At 37.2% G+C, this 13165-nt stretch overlaps 1 protein-coding gene across 1 annotated transcript in view; it reads right to left on the bottom strand.

Annotated features, from left to right (window-relative positions):
• Positions 1-12697, bottom strand: part of IMMP2L (inner mitochondrial membrane peptidase subunit 2) — a 488259-nt gene extending 475562 nt beyond the window's left edge. Inside the window, exons 1-2 of the mRNA XM_086747793.1 lie at positions 12553-12697; positions 2108-2245 (exon numbers count right to left, since the gene is read on the bottom strand). Coding sequence (XP_086603919.1) covers positions 2108-2242 — 135 coding nt within the window. The 5' untranslated portion in view covers positions 2243-2245; positions 12553-12697. The remainder of the gene's footprint in view (positions 1-2107; positions 2246-12552) is intronic.
• Positions 12698-13165: the final 468 nt, after the last annotated feature.

The raw sequence follows: 13165 nt of genomic DNA, 5'->3' as shown, positions 1-13165 counted from the left end.
ACCACAGTCAACTATATGCCCTTTAAGTAAGTGGAGAAGCAACACTCCAGAACAACACCAGAGTACTCCCTAACACTTGAGACTTTGACCTCAAAGGAAACATAAACCTGAGGTCTTGAACAGAGTGGCTCAATAGACTTGTGGAGTAGGGAAATCTAGAAAATTTTCTTCCAGCTACCGAGGTAAAAGAATGGATATCAAACCAAACATTATATCAGAGATAGAAAAGACCAAACAATGAAAGGCAATGTGGCACGCTAAGAAAATAACCCCTCTGTCTCTTTGGCCAGTTTGGATCAACTGTACTGGCTATACCCCTCTCAGCTTCTTGCACCTGCACATTAGCAAAACCTGGAAAGCCGGACAGTGTCCTTGGTCTCTTTAGCAACAACTCGTATCATCAGTGTATTATCAACACTCTCCACATACCAAATCTCATACTAAATCCAAAACACAGCAGCTATTGGGAAGAAAATTAGCTCCGTCCCAGCTGAAACCAGGACACCTTCAAAAACTAAACACCATGCTCACCAGTAGGAAAAAAAAAAAAAAAAAATCCAAATAAAAAAACCAAACCACCACCAAAAAACGTACGAAAACCATAAAATCCAAGATGCAACGGCATCTTGACTGCTGCATGTGGCTCTAGATCTCAACAGAGGCAAAAACCAGGGAGATTGAAAACGGAAGAGTTTTATTCATCTGGATGATTTCGCACTTACCTAGACGCTGTGTTAGATATTTTAATTTCTCCTGTCTGAAGATAGGAGAGAATTAAGAGAATGGAAAAAAAAAAAAAAAACCCAAGAATGAAACTGTTTTTCCCAGTTTCCCACTCCTCTCCTCCTTTCTAGAGAAAATTTCTGTTTCTGCAACTGTAAGCCCTGAGGTTCTACTACCTTTAACTGGTCATCAGTGATATTCACATATTAATGAAAAGGGCAAAGGTAACTTACATTACACCTAACTTCTGACCTTGGATTGCAGAATTACTAGACTACGATGATTTTAGTTTGGTCCCTGTTCTTGAAGTGAGAGCTGCCTTCTAGACCAGCTAAGGTTTCTTTACAGAGGTTAAACATCAGATTACAGACTGCCACAAAAGGCACAATGCCACCTTGCCATTCCGTCCTCCCCATCGCATGCTTTTTATAGCATTAAACACAAATCAGTCAAGCCCAAGGTCCAGCTCAAGCTTTGTCTGTCTGAATGCTGCACAATTCAAACTCCAGTAGCCGGTCTTGACTGCTGTGAAACTTCTCTTCAAGGTTCTGAGATTACTCAGATAATCAGAGAAGGCGGCTTGGCATCTGAGGATCGAATCCTTAGTTTCTGCTAATTGGAATGTTGCAACATTGGAACAAAATAAATTATAGTTATCAGTGGTGATGCACAGCAATATGCAGTACATATGATTTAACATGCAAAGTAACTACAAAAATTGGCTAACTACATTACAACATATATTTTTCAAGTCCCAATAACAGATGAAACAAAGTAGCTGTTCAGGATGATGAGTATTTATTTATCTTCTAAATGTTACACAGCCTATTTATTTGCTTACACTGTATAAACATTCAGTATGACAAAAGTAAAAACATCAAACTGATATTTATGTCCTGATAAGCATACTTATTAATATTAGGTTAATGTAATTTTCAGTATTCTTCACTGAAATGGTACCATACTTGTTCATTAGTAAGAGCAAGTACAGCAAGAGCCGGTTTTGCCTTACAATTACTAAAATACAGCTACTAAAAATTAATAAAGCCTCTTTGTGAGTCATCAATTCAATCCCAAGAGTAGTGTTCAAAAAACCAAATCTTTATTTCTAATTACTAGGAAGATATTAAGTATATATATCTTTATCACTACTCATCTATATATTTTCCTTTTACTAAGACAAAATTTTGGCAAATTTTGTTCTCAAAAGCTTTTCTTCTCACATCATATAAGGATTTGTTCAACAAAGTTGAAATTAAACTATTCCACACTACAGTATGGTCATTTAATAACAATTGAGAAACTTTTTTTTTTTTATCTTGCTATTCTCAGTAGACAGTCGCTTTTTAATTTCCTGACAGACAAAAGATATTTCCAGCAATACCTGCATTGATGCTCCTTCCACCCTTGCTACGCAGGCAACTCTGTCCAGGAAAGTCACCGTTACTGGAACGGCAACAAAGAAACCTTTAAAAAAGGCTTTAATGTATCTCTTCCCCAAACCTTGAGCCTGTGCCATAATCTGAAAAATATGAAGAAAGTGGAAAAACAAAGTTGTTACATAACAAATTTTAAGTAACAATATTGTAACAATCCAATAATAAGCAATTAAGAATAAATTAATTATATTACCTATTGGGTTCTCCCAATATCCACAGCAAAAAAAAAAAAAAAAAAAAAAAAAAAGAATGTGCACATGAGAATGAAAAAGAACACAAATCTTCATCAGAATTTAAAAGTCTGCTCTACAAAAGAGAGCTTGATGCTTGACATTTACCCTTTAGCTAATTTGACCATTTCTTGTGATCCTATGCTAGCAGAAGTACTTAATAAAAATGACTCAGTTCAACTAAGCAAAAAGCAAACCAACATAAGCAGACAAAATCTAATTACGTTTTTCTGACAAAAAAAAAAAAACTCCATCAACTACACTGAAATAACCAATTACAGAGCTCCAGTTGGAGTTTACAATGAAAATTCTGGAAATAATTTTCTCTCCATACACTGGTAACTATTAATTTGTGACTCCCAAAGATGGATTGTTGTATGTAAGGAAAAGCTGACTATTTGAAACACATTACCATTTCTTTAGTAAATATTTCCACACTTGCAGTAACTGCAAACATGTCAAATCAATTCAAATTGTGACTTATATCATACGGACACACAGTAACACAATGACTCACAAAGTTAAAAGCATATTGGCAGACTGGGCAGCTAAGTAACAACACATGAGACTATTCCACTCCAGCTCACCATTTATTATGCCATCTCCCATCTATTTATTTAGCCCTGAACCACTGAACACTCTTGAAAAATACCTGCAAAGTACACTAAAACACAAGTTGTCTGATCATATCAGTCTTACCCCTGAAAAGCACGCTGAATATCCAGGTACTGCTGCACAGGTACAAGACTATTTCATGTAACTGCAGTTTCATTATAAGAAATGCTGCCCTTTACCTATTGGCAAATCCAATTAAAACTGTTGTTTCCACCTAGTGAATCTCTGGTAGATCCCACACAAGATCAGTTTGTGGAGTCCTTGCTCCCTCTATCACATCCTAGCTCTGACAGACAGTAATAGAAGGCAAAAACAGACTGTGCCCTGAACTTTTGAGTCTTTCAGTGCATTTACATTCAATGAAACAGAATTATTTTTCAACTAAAATAACAGAAAACAAACACATGCAGTTTTGTTCAATCCTCTTACAAACAGAGTGTGTAGAATGTCACAATATAATCATCTTCGTTGCATTTTCAGAAATAGGGAAGTGATGAACTATTTGTCTGCAAAATACAAATTCAAATCACTCTGATTAAATAGTACTGAAAGCAGTATTTCTGGCACAGATATGGATTCTTAATTCCATAAAGCGTTACACTTTTGAGAGAAAACCTAATTCTACAAAGTAAGCCAGCACCATATTCTTCACTAAAATTCTTTATTGATAGCTTTGCAATGACAAGATCTGTTTTCTAGAAGACAGGAACACCTTTACTATTACTTCTGACATTGACCTTCACAAGGTTTTAAATCTCTTACTTTTTTTTTTTTAATTGGAAATCCTTCATCATCATCTGTAACTCTTGCTCACAAGTTTAACTAGTTAAAAGTCTAAAGTACTTAATGCTTGCTATTTGATTATATTTTCTTTCTGCACATTTCACGAAAACATTTTCAATTTGCATCAACAGCTTTCCCAAAGAACTTGAAGCAGGCTGTGAAATAGAACAAAAACTCCATCAATTCAGGACAAATGTTAAAAAGCTTTACCTTCAGTTTATTGTTTAAGAGCTCTTTAGTGGAATCAGTCCACTACAAGAGACTATTGCCTCAGTTGGCACAGATTTACTTTTAGAATTATTCCACATTAAAAAAAAAAAAAAATCTCTAAAAATCAGGTCTTTGTTTACCATTTAACAAACCATACAATTTCATACACTTTAACATCTTCCACTCAACCTACTGATTCTGAACTTTTGTCTCTCGAGTTTTCTGGCTGGAATTCTACTCCTCTCCTATGAGGTCTGCCCTGTCTCAGACCTCCCCTACTCTAACAGTAATGTCAGCCGAAAAAAAAATATTTTGAGACCTTGCACACAAACATATCCACCATGTTCTCTACAGTAAATTTTGAGCTGAAAGACATTGCTTGACAGATGTATCATAGTATTTCTGATTTAGGAAATTAAAAAAAAAAAAAAAAAAAAACAACCAAACATTAAGAAATCAGATTAATTTCCTTACTCTTTACATTCCTCACAGTCAAATCTATTTTTCATTAATAATGAAGCATGAATGTTCACTTCATCCCTTCTACTAAATCCATTGACAGATCTTGTTATAAACTTCTTGCAAAAAAAAAAAAACCCCATGCTGGTATCTACAGAAAAATCTAGTATTTGAGGAAAAGTAATTGGTCAGACAATCCACAGGAGACCAACCATATATGCTCCTGGAACTGCAAACTAATTAGTAGTGACACAGAATCTAGTAGCCAGGTTAAAATAGTTAAGACAAACTGCTACATTCTCAGTACACCTCTTGGCCATGGCAACACTGGGAGTACTAAGCGGTTGTGGACAAAGCTGGGAGTTCAAGCTCTACCTTTGTGGCTTTGGACACATGCAGTATTTCAAGGTGCAGTATGAATAAAGATGAGGGGAAAAACACCAACAGCACCCCTACAAGCAATCAATCTGCAAAGCCACCACAGCCAACAACAGCTGTTGTGCTGAAGGACTTGTCTACTTGCCCTGATTTTTTTTCTTTCCTCCCTCTCTCCCTTCCTTCCTCTACTAGGCAACTAATCAAACCACTGGTTTTATCTTCCATCCACACCAAGATGAATCCTTCACTTCCAGTCACATGCTACATCCTGAACAACTTCCCAGTTCCCCACCTCCCACAGTAAAAGACAGCTTTTCCCCAGGACACAAACTGAGCAGGCCTGTAGACCACTCAACTGTAGAAGCCCTTCTTCCCAAAAGATAGTAAACATACGCCCACACATTTTAAATCATTTGAGAAGAACTACTTAAAAATAAATCTGTCTTTAACCTTAAGTCCTTCCATATAACACTACATTTTAAACAAAAGGGTAAGAAGTTACCACATGTCAGCGTCTCACTGAACAGCGTGCAAATTTTTGCCAGGTCTATTTCACAAGCTTTCCCCTCCAAAAAGCACAGGCAAGCATTTACCATTGGGTAAGTGTCTGTACATGCAGTTGCCAGGCAACTGCTGTCACAACAGTTCATCATCCAACTGCCAGGAAGTGGAAGGTCACCCATCGCTCTTTAAGTAAGAGGGGCTTCAAGTTGTCTTGCATTGCCACAGGGGAAGACCTTGAATGTAGGCAGCAGAAAGACAGTTTCCAGCATTATCTTCTACCACTAACTGTACATGTGAATGAATAATCCTCAAGTGATAAATACTGTTTGATTAAAATGTGCGGTGTTTTCCTACCTTATCCTTAGGAGGTCTTTGGAGAAAAGAAGGGAAAAAAAGTAATGATAAGCATTTACTGCCGTTGCAAGAAAGAATTTAGTGTAGTAAAGGGCAGATACAACAAAAATTCTTACAATTTTTTTTTACAAACAAATGATTTTCTACTCGGAGTATTTATTTAAAAATAAAGAAAACATTAGGTAACTATCACTCCTGGAGATAATATTCTGCTCTTAGGGATTATGTTGCATAACCTCAATGTGCTCTAATTAACTCTTTTTCTTGGAAAATATATTCAATTTGAGAAAAATCTGTGAAAACTACTGAAGGAAATATTGCCATAACTTTCTAATATTTCAGTTTAACACAATTTTCTCTATATTACAGAGAAATCTTATATTTACAATACAGAAATGTTATCAATTTTATTCATTTTAAATTTATACTATAGGTATATTAAATATTTCATATTTACAATAGAAATATATTTTTCTATATCAAATTGATGTGCAGGTTCATTAAAAATGCATAAATGTCACATGCTTGGCATTTATATATAAAAACACTGATGTCCAACGTTCAAAGTGAATTACAAATTTTAGCAAGGTTGAACTTACCATTTCCAAGTTTCTAATCTAGGCATTATTTTTTTTTTTTTTAGATTTTAAAGAATAATATCCTCCAGAATGGACAGTCAACTTTTTTAACAGCTTTAAATCTAAACATATAGAAATTTGAGGAAGTGTTGGACAGCAGTATCCAACAAAAATGGTAAAGGCAAGAAGCTAATTATTTCACAGGTACATAAAGATACTCTCACAAGTCTGAAAGGCACAACATGATTTCCTAGTATATAAACACAAAAAGATGCTAATCATATATACCATTTTTAAATTGTAAATTCATTCAACTATAAATCAGTAAGTGACAGTTGGTTTGAATGCTTTGTAAAAATAAGATCTCTGTGAATTACCAATGTTTAATGATACTGGGTGGAACTCTCTGGTAGTAAAATTCAAAAGATTTCTAAAATATCTGTAGATTTTCAAAGCATCACGCTTCCAGAGTGAAATTCTGAAATCCAGTGCACTGTCTGGTTTATGCTGACAGCAGGTTTTAATGCACGTCAGTGAAGCAAGGATTCTTTGCTGAAAAAAAATAATTTCACCAACACATATGTCTGGATCTCTGCCCAGTCAGTGAGACCTTGAATAAGATCAACAAAACACAACACAGAGATGGTGCAAGAAAACCAAACAAATAAAACAGAAAAATATTTTACAGATGCATACACTTTTCAGCATTTGTAAATTACACTTGGTTTAGGGGAAAAAAAAAAAGCAGAATAATTCAGTACAATTGGCAAACTTCAAAACAGCAACCTTGAAAACTTGTTTGAAATGGCAACATGGACAAGAAAAATCCAAGATCAAAAATGCTAGCATACAGCAGGTCAAAGCATTAAGAATTTCACATTGTGCAGCTCAGAGATTAAGGCAGATGGAGCACAGCATTATCTGGACTGAAGTATTTGGTGCACAAAAGATCCAGGGATTATAACGAGCCTCTCGTGGGTACTACAACATATGGAGCAGAGATGCTATTTAGATAGCTCTCTATGTACAAAATGCTTATTTTTTCTTATGCTTGCCATCACATTAGAAGACACTGTTCATCAAACAGCCTGCAGAAAATCATCAAGTAACATTCAGAAAGCCCCAGGTTACAATATATTTGCAAATCTAGGTACTTAATAATTACCCACAGAAGTATGATAGCAAAAATAGCTGTAAAAACATGGCATTAGCAGTCATCCACAAAAGAAATAAAATGGCCCCTGATGTGCTTCTACAAGAAGGCACGTGAGGGAACAGGAAGGAGGAACTACAACCTGCACACAAAACAACTACCCAGCCAAGACTGCTATGTTAGTTTGAAATTACCTATTTGATCTAGTTCCGAAATCAGTAACTATACTACATACAGTTCCATAATCCATAGAAATAACCAACTTCTTGTCAATTGCAATATGCATTTTTTCTATAAATCAGTGGCATCACACTACAATTCAGTCATCCATGGTTTGAAAACAAGGAGACTTTCATAACAGAATATACCAAAATATATTAATGACCCCAATTCTATTGCATCCTATGAAATATAAAATGAAACACAAAAGCTTTTGTTTTAAGTAAGACTGGTAGAACTCGGAGACAATGTTATACCTGCTCTAACAATTGTGATGATCAGGATGCTGCTCAGTATGAGAATTCATGTGATCTTTTTAATATGTTCCTTTTCTACAATCTTTCATGATACAAGGCCAGAGCAAACTACTGCCGTGCAGCCTGACCCTCATTTCCCACCCCAGATGTACATTTCAATAACTTTTACATTACAGCAATTTTTGTAAGGGTTCAAGCATACAGACTTTTTAGTAGACTAATTTAATTCATATAAATTTATCCAAGTACAGGCTGATGCACACAGATATGATGGTGATGAATGCCACAGAAGAACCAAAATAGATTAGTCCATGTAAGTTTTCTGTTAAAAAGAATCAAAATAGATCAGTCCATTTAAGTTTTCACTTTAAAATACTGTCTAGTTCCAGAAGGAGTTCTCATTTATCCTTCAATAAAGACAAGTCCATCCTGGTATTATTCCACCACAGTGGTGAAATTTCTATTCCATCCATGTATTTATACTCTACACCCAGTTTTCCCTCCCAGTATTCCCCCATCATATTAATCTTCCTATATCTTCCTGGCACATAGTTATTAAAGAATACTGCTGTACTGCGAGTTTGGAAATGTCACAGATCACAGAAATGACTTGTATTACTGAGGCAGCAAATCCTAACCTAATCAGCAGTTTCAGTAACTACACATATACGTTCTGTAATATTCTGCTGTTCTGTTTCTCCCAGGTTAGTCATTTTGTCCCGATACTTAGATGCTCTGCTTGTTCTAAATACAAAGCAGCAGACTTTGTTAGCCTCCTGACTCCATTATACACCATTTTCTTATGCCTTAGCTTGAATTAAAGCAATTACAATTTCCATGTAATAGCTCCCATCACTATGAAATACATGATTTTTTTTTCCAGTATACCACAGTACGGAAAAGCAACAATAAAAACCCAGTTTTGTAATCTTCTTAGAGGTATAAACTACACAGAAGTTCCCAGAAGTAGACAAAAATAGATCAACACAATGAACTTTCAGCTTACAAACCACATCAAAACAAGTAAGTTTAAACCACAACAATCAGCAATCTGATCTGTCACAGAATTATTACTGGGGGGAAAAAAAAAAGTTCCATGTGGAACTGATTCTTCTTTTAATCCAATATTATTAGATCCCAGTGATGGGTGGTATCTCATGTACAAAGGCTCAGTCCATATATTGGTTGCAACGGGACAGAAATTCATAATGCTTACTCTTACGAATTAATTTTGTGTCTGAAGGACACGAATTTTACCCTCATGGACAATCTTGTGTTTCCAAACAAAACATTCCACTCTTCAAATATAAACAAGAGGGGAAAAAAATGCAACTGTAGGTGAAAGTCACTCTCAGCAATGAAAGTAATAACTCATTCAGAAAGGAGAGTAATCAGCCACCCCTCAGTTCTGACAAGTTATACAGGATTCCATTTTGCACACGTAAGCAATCCAGAAAAGGATCAGCACTATGATCACATTTCTATAGGTGTTGCAATACCAAAAAAAAACCGATCAGTAATTGTTATAAACTAGATCTTTTCAGAGCATTTAAACTGAAGATGTAATGCAAAGATTTCAAGTGCTACCACGCAGGTGACTGGAGGGTACCAGCTGTTCTAACATAAAAGATACAATAATTGTTTTTGCTCATGTTTCTGTATCTTCAAAGAAACTAATCATCATTAACACATATTGTACATAAAGGAAAGGACTAAATTACATCCATTTTAGAACACACTTAAACGAACAACACAACATGTACCCTTATTGCCTTGCAACTGAAAGTTCTGTGTTGCCTTTCAGCTTAAAGATTCAATGCAATAATGTAATGCAAAGTTAATTTTATAAATTGATCTGAAGTGCCCTTTACAAACAAATACCAGCTGCTGTGATGTTTTGGTCTTGAGCAGACTGCATAAATGAGATGTTGCTTCCAAACTCACTAAATTTGTAAATTATATTTACAGTAAACAATAGCATAACCTTTGAATTGTAATTCAGTTGCACGTTTACCTAGTCAACTTTCTGGATTCTTTCAAGTACCATGAAACTGTCATGTTAGTTGTGGTTATCCAGAATCAAACTTAGGCAAAAACAACAACAAAAAAAAGGGAATATTCAGTTTTGACCAAAATATATAATATTCAGTATTCATATAACAATAAGCAGACTAAGAATAACAGCATCCAACTCAAAACATGAATATCATCAGAAATAAACTCTTGTAGAAGTTTTTGCATTTGGATTAAGAACAAGTAAGCTCAGTACAGAACAGGGAAGTTTCTTCTAGCCTAATGGAAAATGAAGTCTGTACAAGAAACAAGCTTCTCAGCTACGAATCTTTCAAGTATGCACGGAGTATATAAGGAGAGAACAGTAACTGACAATAATATTTATCATGGCATGAATGAATAATTCCAAAAGAAAGACTAGAGAGAATGTAGTTAATATTTGAAAGGTATTTTCAATCTTCAACATACTCTACAAAAATAACTAGATTTCCCACAACTACTGTAAAGAAAGCTTTGTGCTTACTTGCTCAAAACAGGGAGGAATTAGAACTGACTCCCCAACATAACATTCCCAGGAAACCTAGCCGTAAGACCTGAAGAACCAACTACTTACTATCTGCTGCCTGTGGCATATTAAAAAATTAAACATACAAACTAATATGCAAAATTGTGCCTTCAAAAAATAACTTCCTTTACTTTAACAACTCAGGTTTTATCCTTGAACATTAGAGGTCACTGTGGGACTTTCTAAGAGCGTACCTAGTGTACTGTGTAATAACCATTCACCACCATATTGATTTTGAGTCTGAGATTTGTGACAAGTTCAACTATCACGCAAATTTCTCAGGTCTGAGGAATCAACTAAACTCAAATACTCTGAGGAATACATAATTAATAATTTTATTGAAAATAAAAGATTTGGAAAAACATCCATAGCTACACTATAAAAGCAAAAAGTTATTTTAGTATTTACAGATTAATTAATTTCTGGCATAAACTGATAACTTTTTCACAAAGCAAGAGACACAGTATCCAAGGGGCCATTCCCAATTGTGTCTAAGACTCTAAATAATAGTTTGGGAACACATCAGTTAAAAGTACTAAATCTCTTTGATAGAGATGGCAACACACTACTTATACAAGTCAGTATCTGGTTTCTCCAGCAGGACTTGCAGCGTACATTCCAGGCAACTACAACTGATATTTCTCCTTTAATATATGAACAGAATCATATTTATCATTTTCAGAGACTAAATAATTTCAGTTGAAAAACAAACAGAAGGTCACCACACTTCTGTAAAGCTACTAATGTTCATTCTGCACTGATTCATACATTTTCTAGAATTATAACTAGAACTTGTAGCTTTCAGCTTGTCCAATCTTTATAATTTATACAATCGGATCACTAAAGTATACATTTTTCAACTGAACTGGGTTCTAGAATGTCATTTTCAAGTGTCAAAATAAAATTATTTTCAACAGAGTGACAAGATTTCAATGAGAATGAGAAACCTCCAAAAATTTTAAATTATTTAATAGATAAATTTATGTTTTGGTCGCTATTTAGAACTGCATCTAAATTTAATTGGTCTAGAAGGATCTTAAAATCATGCAGTGCATATCACGTGGAATATAGAGTCATTGCGTTAAAATGATAATGTACTGTTGAACTAAAAGCAAAGCGTAACGATCCAGGTATTCCAGAAACAGCTGGAATCTGTGGCACACTGGTCAACTTATAAAGATCTCAACACAAAATTCCAACTGTGACTGAGAAATCTATTTGAATCTTAAAATTACTGTTCAGCACAATTCAAATATTGTTCTCAAGGACATGGACGCCACCCACTACTATACAATGTGTCCAGTTATTTCCCATGAATTCCAGGATTAAATTTCTTCTGGTAACCAAAAAGTTACACAGAAGAATCTGTCACCTTAGAAGTAAAAGAAATGAAAGATTCCTAGCAATCTCCCAATCACAGTAGTTAAAAATGTTAACAGTTTTTACAAAATGCGTGTGCATTCAGTTACAAAGCTACATATTGTAGAAAACAAGTCTAATTCTGAAGTCTTCTAGAGAAATTATTTCATTTAACCTGAAAATCCCCAAGAAGTCTTGTCTTCCAAGCATATTCTGTCGACAGTTAATCGCTATTTTGTTCCTGACTGAACAACGAACAAATATGTGTGCACATGCAGTCTTTGGGGGAGAAAAATAAAAACGTGCTGGTACAAGAAAGTTACATAGAGAGATCACCTTTCCCCCTTTTTTGTTATCTCAATGCATTCGAATTATTTCCAGTTCAGTGGAACAAGAATTATACGATACAAAAAAAAAATCACAATAGAATGCTGGCTAATTAAAAGGTGTGACAAGGTTAGAGTCTACTTGGTGTGCAGCCGCAGTTTTTCTATCTAAGCTTTTAATTGACTTCCAAAAATATTAATTTGCCTTATAAAAGGTAAGACCACCACAGAGGCATGTCTCGGAACTGGCTGAATCTCTTCAGCTGCATGATGGCCTTTATGCAGGGAAACATTCACGCCCCGGCCCCTGCTCCCTTCCCACCGGAGCAACGGCTGCGGCCCTCTCACCCCGCGGTGCGGCCGCCCCTTCCTCCCCTTGACCGTTACCGAAGGTCGTCAGAACAGAGGGAGAGGAGCAGAGCCCCGCGCTGCCAGCTCAGCCCCTTCCCTTCCTCCAGGGAATTAACACACGGGGAGCCGCGGGGAGAACGGGACACGGGGTGAACCCTGCGCCAAACCGGCAGAGCACGGAAAGGCGGCTGAAGGACACCCCACCGCCTCCCGCTGGCCTCCCGCCATGACGTCACGCTTCCGCCAGCCCCGCTGCCGCAGCTTCGCCACGCCCCGGGCGGAGCGCCTCGCTCTGCTCCCTCCCCACCCAAGATGAGGCGCCCTTCAGCCCCGCCCCGCCCCCGCCCCCGCCCCGCCCCCTCCGCCCGCGAGGCCGTTGGGCGGGGCGGTGCCCTGCGCCTGACGCGTGCCTGGGCGGGGGCGGGCTCGCGGCCGGGCCTGCCGCGCGGGACGTGTCGCTCCACCTCTCCCCTCCAGCCCCTTCCCCTCACGTCCGCCTCCCACCCGCCCCCCGCCCCCATGAGGTTTCGACCACCGCCCCGTCCGCCGCCGCCTTCTCCCTCCGCCGCGGGTTCCTCGCCCCCGCTCCCCGCGCTCTGAGCCCGCCCGGTTTCCGTCGCTTCCCCCGCCCCCCGCTCGCCGGCTGCTC

The sequence above is a fragment of the Chlamydotis macqueenii genome, chromosome 1, assembly GCF_036417535.1.
Source record: "Chlamydotis macqueenii isolate bChlMac1 chromosome 1, bChlMac1.mat, whole genome shotgun sequence".
Lineage (NCBI taxonomy): Eukaryota > Metazoa > Chordata > Aves > Otidiformes > Otididae > Chlamydotis > Chlamydotis macqueenii.
This window is presented reverse-complemented; position numbering and strand designations above follow the sequence as displayed.